Source organism: Anabrus simplex, chromosome 3 (assembly GCF_040414725.1).
Source record: "Anabrus simplex isolate iqAnaSimp1 chromosome 3, ASM4041472v1, whole genome shotgun sequence".
Taxonomy (NCBI): Eukaryota; Metazoa; Arthropoda; class Insecta; order Orthoptera; family Tettigoniidae; genus Anabrus; species Anabrus simplex.
In genome coordinates, this window is record NC_090267.1 from 271,431,592 (window position 1) to 271,454,781 (window position 23,190).

The window sequence follows — 23,190 nt, forward strand, 5'->3', positions numbered from 1 at the left end:
TGTGTAATGTGATTGCCACCAATAGCATCTCAGCGTCTCTAAAGCAGGTAATAAATATACATCGGATTAATTTAATCGTGTGCTTAATTTTTGATTAGGCGAGAATTATGTTCATTATGATAACTATGGATTTTCCTTTTATTTATTCTTATTTTTTATTTAACCGTGATTTAAGCCTAGTTACATTGAAGGTACGCGGATGCCTGATTACTTCCTTAAAACTCATGGTACGCATAGCTTAGATTTGTTAGTGTTACGACTGTTTCGTTTGTTTGAGCACTATGTGGACAGTGCTGTGTATATCTTGTAAATATAAACTTCAAGTGTTAGGTTAGTAGGACCACCTGGTATTCACAGTCAATAAATTACAGCAAATTATTTACGCTTACATAAAGGCACCGCAAATAAATAAAGTAACCACGACTACAAAGTTAGGCAAATCAACGTTAAATTCTGCAAATGAACCGACCTTTGGTTGACTGTGATGAAATTATTGCCGCAAGTTGACCTAACAAGGTGGAATCTGCTGCCATCAACAATGAAATGTATCACAATTGGTTTGTTTAGTTTAGGGATAACAAGCGGCAAATGGAACTATGTTAAAGGCGAGTTTATGTGGCTCATGTAAATACTGAGGCATTTAGCCTATTCATTTTGTAATATTTTGTCCAGAGCCATCACATTAATTTAATTTAAATTGCATTATGGCTGAATAATTAATTTCTAACATTTATTTATTTCAGTGTAAACACAGCTTCTTAGATTTTCTTTCGGCCATTGGAGGAAATTTTGTGGCAATATTATATAATTATAAGTGAAATAATATCCAACTGGATGAGTGTTCATGGTCCCTTTTTTAAGGCTTATTTTAACAGTTGGTAACTTTTAAGGTTAGTAATTCTAGAGTAGATAGATCAGCAAACATGTGTGTCGTCTCAGACTGTTCTAATTAGTTTAATTAATTAATTATTTAATTTCATTTGAGTTACAATCTTCAATTTTTAAAATCTGTGACGTTAGTTTACGAGTGTTTGAATCTAACTTGGAAGGCCACAGGTTTTTGCATAAGCGTCTATCGACGTATATTTTATTTATTCATAGTGTTTATTATTTTATTTTTACCTCATTCATCTAATTTGTGGCATATTGTTGCAAAACTTTTGAGTTTTTTTACTACTTACTTTCTTATCCTGTTTGTTTTACGTCATTTTAATTTAATCCTGCTATTTGCAATTTCCGTTAATAAATTACATTGATTTAAATCGATTCAGTCTTGGGTAACTTTATTTGTAGATAGCTAGACCCGTTGTTATTTCGTTTCCTCACCCTATTATTTAGCCCTTCGACCACGAGGAAAATCTATGGGACGTAGCACGCCTGAGGAGAGAGTCTACGTGAGCGGTGAGTATTTTTATTTTTCAGCAGCAGCCGGAGCAACAGTCTATCAAGAGGAACACCGCCACACATGCGTTGAAAAGTAAACAGTACCAACCATACAATTGTAGAATTTTTTTGATATAAAATTTTCCTACAAGTGTAAGAACATTCACTTGTAACTACAACTTGTGCGCTTGTAGACTAGTAGCTTTATGAAATAGGCCTCTTGTGGTGGGAGGTGTGCGGTGGGAACTCTCTTGTGTTTGGCAGCGTAATTTTGCTGGACCTCATAACTGGGTCTTTTTTGGAACCTGTTACTTTCGAACCCGTCTTGCAGAGAATAATTGCCAATTCATCTCTGATATCCGCAAGGGAGAGAAACTTATTCATATTTCTCTCTCTTACGACACGCTTATAAAAATCCAGGAATTTACAGCAGTTATTTCTGTAAGATGATACACCAAACGAGAGAACAATTTTTTGATCTCAGATTATAGCTATATCGACGAAGAAGGCTAAAGGGATCAACCCCACCCGTATGTTTTTTATAATGAACTATGAATTCCGGGAACGCCACTTTTACCCTGGTTTTTGTCTTTCAATCATATCTACTAATGCTTTGAATTGGCTCTGAACATACAAAATTTCACATCGGAGAAACGCACTTGTTATCCTTCCATACCATGGACTTGATATCTACTCCATCAACATGAGCCACGTATTCACAAGAGGTACCTGGAGGTTCTTTCTTCAGTTCAATCAATCAATACTGATTTGCATTTAGGGCAGTTGCCCAGGTGGCAGATTCCCTATCTGTTGTTTTCCTAGCCTTTGCTTAAATGATTGCAAAGAAATTGAAAATTTATTGAATATCTCCCTTGGTAAGTTATTCCAATCCCTAACTCCCCTTCCTATGAATGAATATTTGCCTCATTTTGTCCTCTTAAATTTATAATTTATTTTCATATTGTGATCTTTCCTACCTTTAAAGATGCCACTCAAACGTATTCGTCTACTAATGTCATTCCACGCCATCTCTTCGCTGACAGTTCGGAGCATACCACTTAGTCGAGCAGCTCGTCTTCTTTCTCCCAATTATTTCCAGCCCAATTTTGCAACATTTTTGTAACGTTGCTCTTTTGTCGGAAATCACCCGGAACAAATCGAGCTGCTTTTCTTAGAATTTTTTTACAGATTTTGAATCAAGTAATCCTGGTGAGGGTCCCATACACTGGAACCATACCCTTTTTGGGGTCTTACCAGAGACATATATGCCTCTCCTTTACATCCTTACTACAACCCATAAACACCTTCATAACCATGTGCAGAGATCTGTCCCTTTATTCACTGTACGGGGAGGTACACCTCTACGCCGCGCGTTCAAAATGAGCGTCTAAAAGAACTCCTCTATCTATTAAATGTGAAACCAATAATACAACCAGTTAGAACTTTTCTCTGAAGATGTCACCACTGAAACCGGATATAATTTTGTTATTGTGAAGTTTTCTGAACTGTGTGAATTTCTACTTGTTTTGTTTTCCATTCATCAAGAAGTTTGGACATTCTCTCATAGATGACATTGCCAAAGAACTATGATCATGCACCCTGGTGCGAGGTGAAAGAACCGTTGATTTTAAGAAGTTTTGTATTCATAAGTTTTTCTAATTGATGTTCATTTATTTTTGGGTTGGCAATATTTCCTTTTTTATTTCCTCCAGTTTTGAACCTAGCCAATCACTAATTTCTGTAATTAATTTTCTACCAATCACAGTCTTCTTCTTCTTCGTCTTCGATTTTCTGTGTAACTTTTAAATTCACCAATAAAAGTGAGAGGGTGTGGCTAGTTTAATATTGAATGATCTCGAACTTTCCCCGAGGGTTTATAAACTGCGGATTGTCTTGCCCCATAATTTTAGGAGCAGACTTCGTGTCTTCTACTGGTCTAGTGCACGACTTGCTCTGAATGTTGCTTAGTAACTGTAAAATTCCCTTGTTTAAGTGTAATTCTGCATCATGTACATCTGTTTCGCCTACCCAGGATGAGATGTTATTAGCTCTTAGACATCTACCTGAGGAGCAGGCAGATAGTATTCGTAAGTTGTGTCGGTCATTTCCGATACTCTTGGTGTTACTGACCGTATTGAATACAAGATTGAGGTTACGGATACGATCCCGGTTAGATGTCCACCTTTTAGGCTATCTCCTCCTAAAATGAAGGCTCTCGAGGAGATCATCGATCAAATGTTAAAAGATGGTATTATTAAGTCGGCGTATTCATCGCCCATTTTTCTGGTACCGAAACCCCAAGGCGGCTTCAGGCTTGTTAATGACTATAGGGCATTAAATCGTAAGGTGGTGTTACAATCTGTGCCTCTTCCCGACCTTCACTCTTGTTTTTCATGGTTTAGGAAAGCTAAGTTCTTCACCATCTTAGACCTTAATCAGGCGTACAATCAGATTCCTCTAGCAGAAGTATCCAAACATCTAACAGCTTTTGCCACGGACTGGAATTTGTATGAGTACAACCGCGTGCCTTTCGCCTCCCCACTGGGGCAGCCGTGCTCACGATAATGATAGATAGGGTCTTCTCCGACATCAAATTCGAATACTTGTACCATTATCTTGATGATGTCGTCGTATTTTCTGAGACTTTTGAGAACATCTAGATCATCTAAAAGAGGTCCTTAATCGCTTTCGTAAGGTAGGGTTAACTGTGAAGTTATCTAAGGTAGCGTTTGCTAAGCCTCCCATGTCATTCCTAGGGCATATTGTGTCGCCCGATGGTGTTTCTATTGATCATTCTAGAACACGGGCCATCCGTGAATTCAAACCTCCTAAGGACATCAAGAGTATTGCCAGATTCATAGGCATGGTGAATTTCTTCAGGAAATTTATTCCTAACTTCGCTAACAGAGCGGCGCCCTTCAACTTACTTCGTAGTAAAGGCATCAAATTTGAGTGGGGGCCGTCTCAACAAGCCGCTTTTGAAGATCTGAAATTAACTCTTTGTAATGCCCTGGTCCTTGCGATGCCTGATTTTTCGAAGAAATTCATCGTTCAACCGACGCCTCGTCGGCGGTGGCTGCTCTGCTTCTTCAAGAAAATGAACTCGGAAGGCGACCCATCGCCTATGCATCTAGGACACTATCGGCTCAAGAACCCAACTATTCCATCTATGAACTTGAGAGTTTGGCAGTCTTATTTGCATTAGAGAAGTTCCGCCTCTATCTGGAACACGTCAAGTTCGGCCGGGAAACAGATAGCCAAGCCTTAAGCTGGGTCTTAGCTAGGCCGCGTCTTACCGGCGTATAGCCCGTTGGGCCATCAGGATTTCGGCCTTCCAATTTAATGTTAGGCATATCAGAGGATCCGAAAATGTTGTTGCGGATGGACTAAGCCGCATGTTTGCTCATGATGTGGAGACCTCTGAACAGGAAGATAGTTCTTTTCTTCCCACGCCCATACCTTCAGGTGTGAATGCCATTCTAACTGATGCCCCCATGTTGTTTAGGAATATTGAAAAATATCAACGTGAAGATCCTGTGCTGGCCCCTATCATTGAAACCCTTTCTTCTGGGGAACATGTTGTCCCTTATGTGTTGAGGAACAGGGTTTTATGTTGCCCATCGAGGCATGACAAAAGATGAAACTTGTGGTTCCAACCGTGCTTGTACCTATGATTTTCAAGTACCTTCATGAGACCCCATTAGGGGGGCATTTAGGCATCTTTAAAACTCGAGAAAATATCCGAGAGATGTTTATTTGGAAAGGTATGGATGACGAAATTCGAGAATTGGTAGAAGTTTGTAAATCTTGCTTGCTTAGTAAGCCCACCTTGTCCACTAAAGTAGAGTTCTTGTCATCGCATCGAGCGTCGCGTCCCAGTGAACGCCTCTATATGGACTACGTCGGGCCCTTCTCCCAGTCAAAGGGGAACGCCAACAAATTCATTCTAGTGTGTGTAGATGGTTTCACTAAGTTTTCCTGGTTATTTCCGAACAAGCTGGCAACCGCTCAGTCCACTATTTCTTGTTTGAATACCGTGTTTGCTTCTTTTGGTCCTTGTCAATATATAGTTTCTGATAATGCTAAAGTTTTACCTCCAACCTCTTCCGTAAATTCTGTTTTGATCCGTCTATATCACATGTATCTACATCACCGCATTATCCTCAACCATCTCTGGCTGAGCGGGTCAATCGAAATCTTAGATCAGCTCTCATCGCATTTCATCATGAAGATCATTCCAGGTGGAATACGTCCCTGCATTGGCTGGCCTTTGCTTTGAATTCGGCAGTTCATGAGTCCCATAAGTTCACTCCTGCCTCTCTGATGTTTAAATTTGTGCCTAACACGCCGATCTCTAACCTTTGGTCACTTAATGATATCTTTCCAGGGACAATAGATCTCAATAATATTAGAGATCTATGGAAGAAGGCTAAGGCCAATCTTGAGGTGTTACATGAAACGGTTAGGGAAAGATTTGATCGTGGAATGAGGCCCACCAATTTAAAAGTAGGAGATCAAGTCATGGTTAGAAACTTTGTTCCCGCGGGCAAGCTTGCCCCCAGATTTCATGGGCCGTGTATCATTTTGGATTTCCTAACTCCGTTACATTATTAGTGAGCAATCAAGCCACAGAGAGGATCTTTAGAGTCCATCTATCTCAGATTAAACCTGTATAATTAGTTTTTCTGATATTCATAGCCGCTAATATTTAGCAGGATTTTGAAGGTTATATTTTTTATAAATAATCTCTCGAGGCCTTCTGCCGCGATTATCGTAGTATATTTTGTACATCATCTGTGTGTAAGATCTTCACCTCTGGTTTTCCTTCTGCCAATTCTTTTGTGGCCATTACCAAGCCTCCGTCTCCTGCATATCCACACCATTGGCAAACAAGTTCCTCCTACGCCGCCCGCCCCTCAACATCACCAATAAAAATAGTACCCTCTAATCTTAAGTCTCCAACAACTCTTTTCTGTCGCCGAGATCTTACTGTTTCAGTGCCCCCGCAGCCGTTCGCCGCCGTACTGTAACAGAAGTAGGGTACGGGCCCACTCTTCTCCCGTGAAGACTCTTTGGGAACGGTGCGCCGGAATCCATCTCCCGTCAAAGGCTGAAGTGCGGTGCCCTACCGCAAACTCATCTGGGGACTGCCCATATGCTTCTAATCTGGGGCGACCATCACCACGACTACCCCTCTCATAGTAGCGGGAGATGTGTATCTGAGGGTACTTGAGGGGTCCGAGCGAACTCGAATGGATATCGGCAGCGGCGGCAGGACTTGCCGTAAAAATATTCACATGCATTTAATCTTCTATGTCTAAAAGGGCACTCTAAAGCTGGAGTTAAACTAGCTTCTACCTATCAACTTCAAAAAAATTAGAAAATTTTCTGCAACAGTTTTGAATCTAGCCAATCCCTAATTTCTGTAATTAATTTTCTACCAATCACAGTCTTCTTCTTCGTCTTCGATTTTCTGTGTAACTTATAATTCACCAATAAAAGTGAGAGGATGTGGCTAGTTAATCTTGAATGATCTCGAACTTTCCCCGAGGGTTTATAAACTGCGGTTTTTCACGTCTCTTGGCCAATTGATCTTCATCTGACCTAGTGTGTGTGTCAAAGCAGGAGGCGGACTGCGCCTCTTTCATCAGGCAGCAGTACACCGACAAGGTAATGGTCACATAACATCTTTATTTCTTGCTAGCTCCGCAGTTTAACCTGAGGGAAAGGTCCGAATCATTAACTATGTAACCTAGTTTTCCTAAAAATGTAACTTTCTGTCGGATAATGCGAAAACTTCATAATATCTTTAACTGTAAATCGGGGATAGAGAGGGATGTACCCTCTCGAGCTCCCGTTCATCTTGGTTTGTGGAGACTACTTTTGTAACTGTTCTTCTTCCTTTCCGTAATGTATTAATTTATCATTATACGAGTCACCTCATTAGTTTGGGAATAGCCCCTGTTTCACCGGCCTAGTGCCCTTTAGGTTTTAAGTGTTCATATCTATGAGCAGGCATTCGCCTCCATTCATTTTGTGTTCGGGCCATTTATTTAACCGTTTTTCCTTTTACGTGAAGGCCCAGTAGGTTGGGTATTAAATATCCCTTATAATCATTTTCCTGTTGTAAGTTGTGCCTTCAGAGGCTAGAATTTGTAAGTTGATGTTGCCTTGAGTAGGCTTGGAAAACTGAGAGCCTATTAGCTCTTTTTCAAAGATTAATGAATGCCTCTTGAAGGCTAAATGTTGTATTTTAGGAGCAAGTGCTCCAAGAATTAGGGGGATTTCTGCCCTTGAATGAATTTGTGCTCTTTGTAAATTTGAGCTGAAAGCTCAGGAAATGTAAAGAGAGGGGCCTGAAGCCCAGGACTTGTGGAATTCACTATATTGTATTTTCCTTGACTTATTTCTAAATTGCTAATTGTACCTGTTACGTTGTTATTTGTTGATTTTTGAAATTCTAAAGAAACATAACCTTATTTAAGGTTTTAAATTAACTTTAACATTGTAGTTAGATATTCCCCCCGGTACCTTCTTTAACCTCTTTCTGCTCCACGGGTAACTCCGTAACATTTACAATCATATTTATGTGATTACCGTACCTCGATGAAGATCTTTCCTTTTATTAACACCTATATACTTACAATGATCCCCAAAAGGAACTTTCACCCCATCAACGCAATAATTAAAACTGAGAGGACTTTTCCTTTTTTTAACCCCGTTTATCAACATACCATTGCCTACTGCCCATCTCACAACATTATCGAGGTCACGTTGCAGTTGCTCACAATCTTGTAACTTATTTATTACTTTATACATAATAACATCAACCGCAAAAAGCCTTACCTCTGATTCCACTTGTTTACTCATATCATTTATATATACACATATATAAGAAACATAAAAGTCCAATAATATTTCTTTGAGGAATTCCCCTCTTAATAATTAAAGGGTCAGATAAAGCTTCGTCCACTCTAATTCTCTGAGATCTACATTCTAGATATATAGCAACCCATTCAGTCACTTTTTTGTCTGTTCCAATTGCGCTCATTTTTGCCAGTAGTCTTCCATGATCCACCCTATCAAATGCCTTAGACAGGTCAATTGCGATACAGTCAATTTGACCTCCTGAATCCAAGATATCTGTTATATCTTGCTGGAATCCTACAAGTTGAGCTTCACTGGAATAACCTTTCCTAAAACCGAACTGGTTTCTATCGAACTAGTTATTAATTTCACAAACATGTCTAATATAATCAGAAAGAATGCCTTCCCAAAGCTTACATGCAACGCATGTCAAACTTACTGGCCAGTAATTTTCCGCTTTATGTCTATCACGCTTTCCTTTAAACACAGGGGATACCATAGCAACTCTCCATTCATTTGGTATAGCTCCTTCAACCAAACAATAATCAAATAAATACTTCATATATGGTACTATATCCCAACCCATTGTCCTTGGTATATCCCCAGAAACCTTATCAATTCCAGCCGCTTTTCTAGTTTTCAACTTTTGTATCTTATTGTAAATGTAATGTTATCATCTGTAACTGTTAGTACTTTTTTAATATTAGTCTCCTACTCTATCTGGACATTATCCTTGTAAGCAACAATCTTTACATACTGCTGACTGAAAACTTCTGCCTTTTGATGATCCTCACATACACACTCCCCTTGTTCATTAATTATTCCTGGCTTGTCCTCCTTGGAACCTGTTTCTGTCTTAAAATATCTATACCTACCTTTCCATTTTTCATTAAAATTTGTGTGACTGCCAATTATGCTTGCCATCATGTTATCCTTAGCTGCCTTCTTAGCTAGATTCAATTTCCTAGTAAGTTCCTTCAATTTCTCCTTACTTCCACAGCAATTTCTAACTCTATTTCTTTCCAGTCTGCACCTCCTTCTTATTCTCTTTAATTCTCTGTTATAATAAGGTGTGTCCTTACCATTGCTTACCACCTTTGAAGGTACAAACCTGTTTTCACAATCTTCAACAATTGCTTTAAACACATCCCATAGTCTGTTTACATTTTATTTACCGTTATCCACCGTCATATTTACTTTTTAGAAACTGCCTCATACCTGCTTTATCAGCCATATGGTACTGCCTAGTAGTCCTACTTTTAAGACTTTCCCTTCTATCACATTTATTTTTAGCTACGACTGAAACAGCTTTATGATCACTAACACCATCTATTACTACGGTTTCTCTATAGAGCTCATCTGGTTTACCAGCACCACATCCAGAATATTTTTCTCTAGTTGGTTCCATCACTTTCTGAATCAGCTATCCTTTCCATATTAACTTATTTGCCATTTGTTGGTCATGCTTCCTGTCGCTCTCATTTCCTTCCCAATTGACACCTGGTAAATTCAGATCTCCCGCTACAGTCACATTCCTTTCCATGTCGTTTCCCACAAAGCTGATTATGTTGTCAAATAATTCTGAATCCGTGCCGGCGCTACCCTTTCCTGGTCTGTACACTCCAAAGATATCAAGTTGCCTATTATCTTTAGAAATGAGCCTTACACCTGAAATTTCATGTTTTTCATCTTTGACGTATTCGTAGCTTACAAATTTTTCTTTCTTCTTCATCTGTTGGCAGTTTGAAGTTTGGCACACGATTTCTTCGAACAGTTCCGAGTGATAAGATACCTTGTCTGGCCAAATGCAATTCTAAATTTGGAGGTGTCTAATAATTGTCAAAATACACTTTACGGTTGCAATTATGTGGTAAATTACGGCACAAACAAACAACAACATTGCCACTGGCCCCTATATCTGTTTCATTCGGTAATCTATCATCATTCACACCACTGTAAATGTCAAAATTGTATGCGAATCTTGAAATTCCACACAGGATAGGTAATTTGAACCCCCACATGTGTGGTTCCATAGGGATATATTGCTTCAAGTGATGGTGAACTTTGGTGGCACAGATTTGTTCATCTACCGAATCATTCTTCAGGCGGAACCTTGTAGTTACAAGGAAGTTCGTCAATGACGGGACGAATCTTATGTAATTTGTCGTACCCATTAACTTTAAGATCTGTTACCTGTGTATTATCTATCTAAAACCAATCCAAACCCCAAACCCCATGGCACTACAGCCCTTGAAGGGCCTTGGCCTACCAAGCGACCGCTGCTCAGCCCGAAGGCCTGCAGATTACGAGGTGTCGTGTGGTCAGCACGACTAATCCTCTCGGCCGTTATTCTTGGCTTTCTAGACCGGATTATCTATCTACCTATATATTATACACTGACTGACAGAGCAAATGCAACACCAAGAAGGAGTGGTCAGAACTTTATGCCAATTGCAGGGTAGACTGACGTCACTGAGGTATGCTCATGATGTGAAATGCGCCGCTGTGCTGCGCACGTAGCGAACGATAAATGGGACACGGCGTTGGCGAATGGGCCACTTCGTACCGTGATTTCTCAGCCGACAGTCATTGTAGAACGTGTTGTCGTGTGCCACAGGACACGTGTATAGCTAAGAATGCCAGGCCGCGGTCAACGGAGGCATTTCCAGCAGGCAGACGACTTTACGAGGGGTATGGTGATCGGGCTGAGAAGGGCAGGTTGGTCGCTTCGTCAAATCGCAGCCGATACCCATAGGGATGTGTCCACGGTGCAGCGCCTGTGGCGAAGATGGTTGGCGCAGGGACATGTGGCACGTGCGAGGGGTTCAGGCGCAGCCCGAGTGACGTCAGCACGCGAGGATCGGCGCATCCGCCGCCAAGCGGTGGCAGCCCCGCACGCCACGTCAACCGCCATTCTTCAGCATGTGCAAGACACCCTGGCTGTTCCAATATCGACCAGAACAATTTCCCGTCGATTGGTTGAAGGAGCCCTGCACTCCCGGCGTCCGCTCAGAAGACTACCATTGACTCCACAGCATAGACGTGCACGCCTGGCATGGTGCCGGGCTAGAGCGACTTGGATGATGAGGGAATGGCGGAACGTCGTGTTCTCCGATGAGTCACGCTTCTGTTCTGTCAGTGATAGTCACCGCAGACGAGTGTGGCGTCGGCGTGGAGAAAGGTCAAATCCGGCAGTAACTGTGGAGCGCCCTACCGCTAGACAACGCGGCATCATGGTTTGGGGCGCTGTTGCGTATGATTCCACGTCACCTCTGGTGCGTATTCAAGGCACGTTAAATGCCCACCGCTACGTGCAGCATGTGCTGCGGCCGGTGGCACTCCCGTACCTTCAGGGGCTGCCCAATGCTCTGTTTCAGCAGTATAATGCCTGCCCACACACTGCTCGCATCTCCCAACAGGCTCTACGAGGTGTACAGATGCTTCCGTGGCCAGCGTACTCTCCGGATCTCTCACCAATCGAACACGTGTGGGATCTCATTGGACGCCGTTTGCAAACTCTGCCCCAGCCTCGTACGGACGACCAACTGTGGCAAATGGTCGACAGAGAATGGAGAACCATCCCTCAGGACACCATCCGCACTCTTATTGACTCTGTACCTCGACGTGTTTCTGCGTGCATCGCCGCTCGCGGTGGTCCTACATCCTACTGAGTCGATGCCGTGCGCATTGTGTAACCTGCATATAGGTTTGAAATAAACGTCAATTATTCATCCGTGCCGTCTCTGTTTTTTCCCCAACTTTCATCCCTTTCGAACCACTCCTCCTTGGTGTTGCATTGTCACTGTCAGTCAGTGTATATAAAGTGGAATGTCTCTCTGTACCTTATACAAATCCAAACCGTTCCACCAATCTGAATCAAATGTTGTATACTTAACTTTTAGGACCCCGCGGGTAACCCCATCTACAAGAAATTTTACCATCTCTCTCCATTCCCTATATTGAGGCCCTTTTGCATATTAGCATAGGCTAATATGGTGAAATATACAATTTGCCGTACAGGACGAGACAAAGTTCATTTTGAGCGTCATGACCCGTAGAACAAAACTCGGTAATGCATTAAGGGCCCTAAAACCAACCATCTTGGAGATATTGGCATCACACTCCCCTGCTCTAGAAAATGAATGAAGAAATGACCAGCCGTAACCATGGCAACGTCAGCTCAAGGATTCTGCAGTAGAATACAGGCCTAGATTTCGAAGTACGCACGTGCATAATGTAGGCTAAGCAAAGGAGATATTCTGCTACATATATGACTGCCTCGGAAACAGAATTGTGGGGTAAGCCACCCCTAGGCTTTGTGGTTGGGAGGTAGTAGCATATACGTATAAAAATAATCGAAAATATTTAGAAACCACAGATTTAGGTTTCGCTGAGATGAACAATGACACTCCGCATGTCGTTTAAGTCCAAGTTCAATTCCCAAGGGCATGGGGGTGGGAAGCGATGAAAAAGTCCAAAATGGCCCAGTTTGTGAATTTAAATATGTGTACACCCCTCTGAGCGGGAGTGGAAATGGGATGAAGTAAAAACGTAATATAAAACGACCAATATTAAACCCATAGTTTTTGGCGTCGCTGAGGTGAATAGTGACACTCCGGGTGTCATACGTCCAAGTTCACCCGCATCGGCACGGGGGTGAGAAGGGGTGGAAAAGAAAATATCCGAAATAACCAAGATTATGGGTGAATGTATGTTCCAGCATAGCTTTCAAACAAACAAACAAACAAACAAACAAACAAACAAACAAACAAACAAGCAATGAATGTGGGGGCAGGACTCCTCCAACACCGTGACTCTTTGTATATCGTTTAAGTCATATTTTAGGCCCAGTCGGAATGGAAGTTGAGATTTTTTGAAAAATGAATGTCCAAAATGACCGAGACTATGGATGTATGTGTTACACTCCAGCATAGCTCTCAATTAAAATTGGTCCACACATGACTTACCATACTATCTGGAAAAAAATATGCTGGATTAGACACACCTAGCACCACTGGCGGAAGGGATTATACTAAAAATAACCGAATACGGCGAATATTACTGCCGAATCCATAGCTTTTGTGGTCGCTTAGATAAATACTGACACTCCGGATGTCTTCAAGTTGAAGAGTCAAACCCCATCACAGCTCTCAACCAAACTCGGTACGGATGTGGGTAACTATCTGGAAAAGATACCTAGGGATAAGACACACCTAGGGGAGGGAGTGACATGTAAAATAATCGAAAACAGCCGATATTAGTGTCGAATCCATAGTTTCTGAGGTCACTGAGATGAATAGTGACACTCCGGATGTCGTTTAAGTCCAAGTTCAACACCCATCGGCATGGTGATTCAGAACGGGTGATAAAGAAAATGTCAAAATTCACCGAGATTAAAGTTTTTTACTTAGTTTTAGTTGTCGATCGGCTGATTAGTGACATTCCCAGTGACAGTTGTAATCGTGTACATCATATCTGTAATGCGACGCGTAAATACAATACGTTATAACTCATTTTTTGTTTGTTTGAAAGGATCAACTGCTTCCCAGACTATCTGCGCTGCCACAAGGAAATACTTGAGGCGAAACAAAATATTCTTAAACTAGAACGCACAATTGTACACATAACAATATTTCTAAATTTACAAATTTGCAAAAGAGTTCATAAACAATCAATCAACGTCACAATCAAGAAAACTAAAAAACACTAAAAACAAGTTTAACAAATCCTAAAAGTAAAAAGTGTGAAAGAGGAAACTACCAAAATAGTAGATGTACGTGTGTATATTATCTTCCTGAATAGTTCTCAACCAAACTTCGTGCAAATGCGTATTACTATCTCGAAAAGGTTCTGGAGGAGTAAAACACCTTCTAGCGAATCTAGGAGAGGAATTGACGCACAAGAATAATCAAAAACGAACAATTTTAGCATCGAATCCATAGTGTCCGCGGCCGCTGAGTGGTATTGTGGCAATCTGGGTGCCGTTTAATTACCAGTTCAGCTGCGTAGGCGTGGCGAAAAGTGGTGATGAAGAATATTTCCAAACTTACCGAAATTAGTTTAATTAATGGGAAACAAAATAAAATATAAGACTTGAAATGAAAGACATAACAATAACTTCTAAACTACAAAATAATTCTTAATCAGTCAACGTCGCAATAACGAAATCTAAAAAATATATCTCCATACGTAATTAATTGGTAATAAAATACCTAAAATTAAGCACTCAATAAAATACCCGGGCAGCGCCCTGTAATATTGCTAGTTGTCATTAAAATGCAAGTATTGCCTATTGTTTTCAAAACTGTTCAAAGGCATAGTATCTCTTATAACTGGGCTCCCAATATCTTCTCTCCAATACTTTCTTATACTGGGATAGTGAATAACAGAAGTAATCAAACATATGCCAATGTACTTGGATATATCACTTGATGAGGATGAATATGAATTTTTCATATTTTGAGATTTACTGTGCAAGATGTTCTCATCGACAATCCTATCGATTAATGAATCAGTACCGAAAAATATTTAAAAACTGATATTGTGTGCCACGTGATAATATTTCTGCAGACAATGAAGTGTCACCCATAAACCGCATTTGTTGTTGACTGAGGAATAAATGTTTCTTCCTCCGCACTACTCTGGTATCATAATTTTTCTTGACTTGACAGAATAGATGGGAATTTTATTTCTTACTGGGTGTGCGTTTACTTGATCGGTTTCTTTACAGGATGAACAGGACGAAGGTTCTGCTTCATTTTATTCCGTTAGACCTAAACTACCTGTTATAGAAATACATATATCCACAATTCTTTGTCATCAAGCAACTGTTGTAAACGATTGTTGTCACTTACAATATTCACAGCACCGTCAAATTAATCAGAAGTTGTATCCTGAACACTGCTATCCCCTACTATCCTTTTCTATACAAAATCAACACACTCGGTGTCACTTTCACTGTGGGAGCAGTCTTCACTATCCGATGGAAATTCACTTATGACTATATTATAAAGTTCTTCATAATTTATTTTGGACTTCTTCCCATCACTGACGTAGTAGAATTTCATTTTCTAAGGTAATTGTAAACTGTAACTGTAATTATAAACAAAATTGATAACGAATACAACATTAAGGTGATACTTTTAGGTTAATTCTAACAATGCACCATATCAACAAGATATACACGATGTCCCAGATATGCATCAAAGAAACTTATGCATTTCCTTAAATGTATATAAGTTAATACAATTGATTATGTGAAATATTTGAAGATACAAACCTTTAAATGTAACAATTTTTTGTTGTAGTCAATAAGGTGCAGCAAACATATTACTGGCATCCTAAATTCCACACCCACTGCACTGCCTTCCAAATACTTCTTCTCCATCAGTTACATAGAAGATAGTATACTAAATAATACTCCAATCTTGCGGCAAACTTCAGTACTAATACGTTACAGGGTTCGATTCGGATTCACAGAAGAGGAAGAAGACTCAGGATGGAAATACGTCGTTTATGTTATGCTAATAAAGAATCAAGCTGGAAAATGGTATGATTCAAATATGGATCACTTTGCAGTGAAGGAATAAATTCATTCAATAGTATGTTGTAATTGTAGAATGAACATTATAAAAATTAAGCACTGGCATATCTTATGGAGGGTAAGGAATAAGAATACATCTATGTCCCAGACTATATAACGATGTTAACGCCTAGCTGCGCCTAGGACAAGATAAATAAATAATCTGCAAAGAAAAAACAATATACAGTCTAGAAGTAAATTGAAATGGTTAACAAGTGTAAGTGTAAATGTTTAATGTTGAAATATGCATGTATTTTCAGAACATATTAACGCAGTGGACATTGAAATTTAATATGCGATTATTATTCCGATCACAGAAATTAAACCTGAAGTAAACTCTATATATACAAATTCATTCAAATTCAGATAATTGTTCTACTTCTCTCACACGAGCATTTGACCAATACCATTAATGTATAACGTTGGAAAGATATCCAAAATAAATTAAGGTAATAGGAAACTCTATATCAAAGAAATATTTCATATTGAATACTACTGAAAATTGAACAGAAATGTAACAAAGTTGAATTTGCTGCGATGAACCTAGATATAGCAGGTTGACGATCAGGTCATGCTGCTTTCTCCTTATAGTCGGTGGGCCTCATGTTGTGTTTTTATTGGTGGAACATTTTGGCGATGAAGTCCTGTGTTAGGTATACCGATGTAAAGAGTGATCCTCTTCCTGGTAGGTAATTTTTTTGCTAGTTGCTTTACGTCGCACCGACACAGATAGGTCTTATGGCGACGATGGGACAGGAAGGGTATAGGAGTGGGAAGGAAGCGGCCGTGGCCTTAATTAAGGTACAGCCCCGGCAATTGCCTGGTGTGAAAATGGGAAACCACCCTGGTAGGTAATAAAGTGCAGATCCCTTTATTCATAGTCTACACACATTTTTTATCACTGCAGATCCTGAAACTTAAAAAGTACAATAGTGTTCATACGAACTAAATTATTGCTACATTTCGATTCGAGCTCAATACTTAACGTTTAGATGAAGAAAATCCAAATTCGTGTCCCTATTTAACAATTTATGTGTTGAGCTGAATTTTAAACATGAAGACTAAAAATCCTTTAATATAAATATTGCCGTCGGACTTTCAGGACACTAATAATTGCCTTGAATATGGACAGTTTCCACAGTACATTTCTCTTGGCTCAACTGTTTAACTTGTTGATGGTTCACTTCACTTTAGTCGATTTATAAAAATATCATGATCACAAAGCAGTTGATAGTTCGGCGGGATGAAAATAATTTAATTCCTTTCTCGGCGACATGAGTATCAGGATTACGAGTAATTTTCGACGACAGAATAATAATGAATAAGGATCTTTACTTGACGAGCCAACTTTCAAGGAATCGTAATGAGAGTGTTTGCAATAAGTACGGGATTATTTCTCTCCTCGTATCTCACTGGTGGGATGAAATATCGACCAATCGTGGCATACTTGTTGGCCTAAAATTCTCCTTCATTGGTTCGAATCTGTCTGTAGATGTTTTTCGAAAAAAGTTTCTAACTTCGTATACACTCAAAAGCATAGAGAGTCACCTGACATTAACTTGACCAGTAGCGTTCATTCACAAACATCTGCCCGCTACGAGCAGTGAGAGCGTGTTGAGGGCAAGCTTCAATGTTATCTCTCTCACTAGCAACACAGCCTAGATCGATCCAGTAACATAAATTTTATATCGCCGAGCTTGAAATGAATAAAATATCACCAAATATACTAGTACAATATAGACCCTGGGTAGGCTCAAGTTCTATATTCACATGTCTTTGAGGCAGTGTCCATTTTGGGACCAAAGCTCTCTACTTTCTGTCTTCTGCGTGTTATCCATTGACATGAGATTGAAGTTATAAAGGGTTATTGTGTCACTCCAGGTTGTAAAAGTCACTCATATAATGGGACTAGATAGATTTACGAAAGATAAGAACTAGAGGGAAAATGGGCGCAAAATTGACGACGGCATAAATAGCAGCCAATATATCGTTCACAGTTGTGTGGGGTTAGTATAAATTTTGCAGAGAAAAATGAAGGAATAATGATCAAGTTTATTATATTTGCTTTTGTAAAGAGCATGTCTATCAAAATATTTCTTACAGACCATATCTTGATTATAATTTTTCCTGCAGCTTTGCTTTGCAGAATATCAATTCGAAGTAAAGGGAGCAAATTGAATGCTATCCGTACACTCTTCGACTTCTCTAATCCCCCAAACCACTTCAAGCGCGACTGTAGGGTGGTAATCGAACCCCCTCTACTCATCTGACCTTCCGATGTTGAGTAGATCCCTTTCCATTCCTTGTACCACTTTTCAAACTTCGTGGCAGAGCCGGGAATCGAATCTGGGCCTCCGGATGTGGCAGCTAATCACATGAACCACAGAGGCGGTTTACTGTAATAATTTTATAAATACATATAAATCAATTAACTCTCAGATTCTTTAACATTTAGACACATTACTGTTCAACTTATTTAATAATTACTATATATAACATTTATATAACTTTGTTATAATAATAATAAACTCACGTCCTTATCCCGAGGTGGTGCAGCTCCTTTTTCAATCAGTCCGCCAATGGAGGTGAACTATATACAACATTCCTTCACACGATCCCTTCTGCAATTCCCAAATTTCTGGCAGTACCGGGTATCGAACCGGGCCCCAACGACGGCATCTAATAACAGTAACCTGTACGTTACGGAGGCGGACACACTGTTGTAATGTATCGCTGTTTTCTCATATTGGCTTGTTTTCGCTTTTCTAGGAATGTGGCCCAAATTACTGGCTGTAAATTTTATTGTAATAATGTTGTTTTATGCCACCAGATGGACGATCAACTGACGTCAGCTGTTTATGGCCAGATTCCATAGGCCTACCCTTTTGTTTCAGTTCTTCCCGCGTACCTATATATTATAATTTAGTTTTAATAGTCCATACTTTTTTGATCATTATATTTTTCGTTCATGAGCAAGGACCTTAAAGTAGGTCTACTAGCTCAAAAAAATATTATGATAATTTTGTCATATAGTCTGGTTTGAATTCCATTTCATTTGTTCATATTTTATGAAACCCGAGTTATTATAGATGTCTTTTCATCATATCACAATTCGCTAGTTATACGAAAGCAATTAAGTACTTAGTCCGAGGCAAATTAAACTAATTTTAGCCATTTTTGTGTTCTTAAGTGCATTTTTAAATCCAAAACTTGTCGATATGCATCTAGGGAATATTGTAGTTCTAGGACATATTGAGTACAAAAATGGCGGCTTAAAATGGTAACATTCAAGTGTTCTGACCTGTGTGTATGGACCTTTGGTTAGGTTTTTGGCTTGCCCTTGGGTACGCTCACAATGCGCATTGCCATCCATTGGATACCACTGATCTTAGTGGTATTATGTGGAGACTTCTTGGAACAGCTAGAGGTAGGCCATTTAAGCACCTGTCCCTATAACACCGTTCTTTATGCTCAGGTGAATGATATAAAACTCGTTTTGGACACAAGACAATCCTTGGTCATTTTATTGTCACGGAGGTCTTATTGGGATTATCGAATTAGCTTTGTAGAACACACCTAATGTACTGCACCCATAATGCAATGTAATGTTTATTGCGCACGACTTCCTCGCGCACATATGAACAGTTGAGTACAAGATGGCGTTGTGTTAGCAGTGTGTTCAAATATGTTGACGGTGAACTGGAAATATTTTTGTGCTGTATGTGCGTACAGTTAGTGTATAATGTCAGATCAGAGAAGAAACAGTTTGACATCAATTGCAACTAATAAAAAGGAGAAGAAATCCAAGGATTCACCCAGAACTGTTCGTTTTACTCTACCTCTACCAGAATCCAATGAAGAGGCATGTCCTGAGTTCAACTATAGGATTCTGCTGAGTTCTGCAGAGGTAAGTTATCACAGAAAATGGTCACGTTCGTCGAAGCCAAGACATCTGAGTGGTGATGTGTCGTCTATTCTAGTAAACTGCACATTGTTTGTGTGATTTTTATCCTGGAAGAGGAGGTAATGATGTTCATGTACTAGTCTCTGTGGAAGCCCAGAATCATTTATTAAGCCGTCTGTTTGTATTCTGGGACGAGGCTATGCTGTATTTTTGTTGTAATTACATGCTATGAAGTTTCAAGAGTACAGTCGCCATATTTGAAGTGGAATAGAATAATTTTTGTTGACAGAAATCCTAGATAAATTGGGACATACTGAAGTGATGAGTGTGTGATTTTAAGATAATCTTTGGTGCGTTTGGGAGGATTATTCTTTTTTGACATTTACGAAATGTGGAAGAATTTTTTAATGACTTATGTATTATCCTATTTAAAAGCCTATTCTGTATCTACGATCGATCTGGTTTTACCATAAAGTTGGTGGCGCACCCACTGTGCACAGTTGTGTGTTAGGATGGTTTTTATTTGTATGACATTGGTAGCAATTTGATTTCCAATTTCCGAAACTATAATAAAGTGAAATGCGGTACTTACGGTTAGATTTTCTAGGAGTATGTTTTGGACTGCACGTTAGGTGCTATAAACCTGGTCATCGTGTATTGCTTGTCTGTAGTGTTCATAATAATTCCACATTTTGTGTCAAATAGCGTTTTATGTAAAACTGGTGCGATAGATTGGCAGATGATAAAATTAGTCTCATATTGTGTCCAGTCGATTCTCACTTGTATGTTACGTTATACATATAATATAAATGATGTTGGCGTAGTTCAGAAGACTGATGGTGTGATGCCACTGGGTTGTGAGGACTTGTTCTGAGAGAAGGAAAAAACTTGCATTATATTTTGTTCTAAGGTTTTTAATTGTTTAGATCATCATTAATTATCGCAGAGTCGATACGGCGCGGTATGAAACATGCGCACGTGTCATTCGAAGTTGACGTTCATGTTTGCACTTGTAGGAAAATTGGCGAAGTAGTTATTGCATGATTCTGTTAAGACATGTTAATTCGGGTTTGTTGTAGTACTTCCAATAATTCAGGCGACATTTTGAGATCAGGCTTTCAGGGGTGGGGCAGTAGGTCACAAGCAGAGGCGTAAAGAGCGGGAAGATGTCACTGTTTTTACGTGGTGCATTATGAATGCTATTGGTTTTTTGCAAATAGTGTGATTATGATTACTTTTATCATTATCTGTAGATGTAGGATTCGGATAAATTAATTCGAGATTATTTGCGCACGTTTCTTTTTGACGGTAGTGCATTGTTATTGGAGTTGTACGGGAAATTGGCGTCGAGTGTTTGGTATGTGCAATGTGCTACCTATATCAGAACCATTCTGTTTTCCCGATGGGAAGGTGTATCAATGCTTGGTTTTTGAGGTTGCCGACCGATTATAGGTAGCGCCGCGCGCGTCGTGAAGTGATTTTTCATGACATAGATAGTAAAGTATGAGAGCTGATTTGAATAGAGCTATACTTTGCAGACGCAATACCGTGTAGGGGTACAAAAGGATCCGGCAGTGGTCGAAATTAAGAGTGGGCGGACATATTTGAGATCATTCCCAGTGGCGGGTAATCCTCCCATTGGACGTGGTGGGTTGCTAGCGTGTCAGGAATGAGCGAGTTTTGTCTCTTGCTGCAAGCGAGAGCGGATGCCTACGTTAATGTTTTATTGACATAGTAAGAGTATGTTCGGGCCTCGCGGCGGCCATGTGGGATGAGATAGGTCTAGGTAGGGAGGTGGAGGGTAGCAAGGACGCATTGTTTAGACTCCGTGTAAATCGCTGGATTGCGGAGGTTGCAATTTCTTTTTATAATAATGGAATCACTTGTTGCGATGGTTAGTGTAGTACTGTTGGATTATGAAGGCCTGAGAACGTGGGAAGTTCTGTCGAGGAAATGCGAATTTTCCGACGTGAGTTCCGATTGATCTGATACGAATTTTTATGAGACTAAAATTATGCATGCTAAATTGAGGTCTGGGTAATTAGTTTCTCGGTACCCGACTTTTTACTGCCATCGTCACGTAGGATTCTGCCTGAATAGCTAAAAAGGAACATTGTTATATGTGGGTACAACTTTTCCACCAAATTATACTTTTCTACATGTAAAAGGGAAATTTATTACCGAGTTATTGATAATTACGATTCAAGGTCATCCGCATTTTATTTTCATAGGCCAGCGGTTGTTTCGTTCGTAATCAGTAATTATTGTGAACTTGAATAGATATTTTAAATACGCACGGTAAATCGTATTTCAGTCTTCGTCTCGAATACTGGTGGTGATTCTTGTCTTAGTGTTTCTTTGAGAAGTTTTGTCTCCTTCAAGCATGAAGGTATCGTTGGGGGGGGGGGGGGGGGTAGAGAATGACAAATTGCAAACGCCGCGAAAGGCGGCAAACCCCGCAAACATGATACGGTCGGTATCGAATGAGAGTGTATTTTTTTATCTTGACTGTAAGGCTAAGGCTTCATAGCCTTAACTACACCAACTAAAACAACTTCACATTTTTCTCTATTGTCTTATGAAAAAGTCAAGTGCGTTCATAGCAAAGATTATGGTATATGTTAGGCTGTATTGTGCAAATGAGATAGCCTAAGGCAATGTAGGGGATCCCTTGGCTAAATTGGACTTTTCTGGGAAACTGCCTGCAAAATTAACAGCTCTTGATGTTCAGTAGATTCTGTGTAGACAATGAGAGCAGCTACAGACATATTGCTATTGATTAAAATACCCCTTATGATTTTAACGTTATATTCAGTTAACATTTTATTTGTTTGATATAAGTGTATATCCTGCTTAAATCCATGACCCTTTCTCATTTTAACGTTATATTTACTTAACATTTTAGCTCAGGTGTACCTTTTTAACTTTCTCTAGTGCATTAATAATGCTATTGATTTTACGTTCCACTAACTCCTTTTACAGCTTTTGGAGACGAGGTGCTGGAATGCCCTGCAGGAGTTCGCTAATATGCCAGTAAATTACTGACACGAGCCTGATGTATTTGGGCACTTTGATATACCACCGGACTGAGCCAGGATTGAACCTTTCAAGTTACATCTGCATTTAGGGCAGTCGCCCAGGTGGCAGATTCCCTATCTGTTGCTTTCCTAGCCTTTTTCCGAAACGATTTCAAAGAAATTGGAAATTTATTGAACATCTCCCTTGGTAAGTTATTCCAATCCCTAACTCCCCTTCCGATTTGCACCAGTTTGTCCTCTTGAATTCCAACTTTATCTTCATATTGTGATCTTTCCTACTTTTATAAACGCCATTCAAACTTACTCGTCTACTAATGTCATTCCACGCCATCTCTCCGCTGACAGCTCGGAACATACCACTTAGTCGAGCAGCTCTTCTTCTTTCTCTCAATTCTTCCCAACCCAAACATTGCAAC

General features: G+C 39.8%; 1 protein-coding gene across 9 annotated transcripts in view; it reads left to right on the forward strand.

Annotated features, from left to right (window-relative positions):
• Window positions 1-19,495: 19,495 nt before the first annotated feature.
• yem (yemanuclein) overlaps window positions 19,496-23,190 on the forward strand; it is a 661,372-nt gene continuing 657,677 nt past the window's right edge. For 8 of the 9 annotated variants that reach the window (XR_011017928.1, XR_011017929.1, XR_011017930.1 and 5 more), the window contains exon 1: window positions 19,496-19,739. Coding sequence is in view for 6 of the 9 variants with exons in the window: in XM_068226662.1 (XP_068082763.1) it covers window positions 19,575-19,739 (165 nt within the window). In the remaining 3 variants the exon portion in view is untranslated. Of the gene's footprint in view, window positions 19,740-21,614; window positions 21,706-23,190 lie in introns of those variants that run through there. The other variant, XM_068226665.1, reaches the window with a different exon arrangement.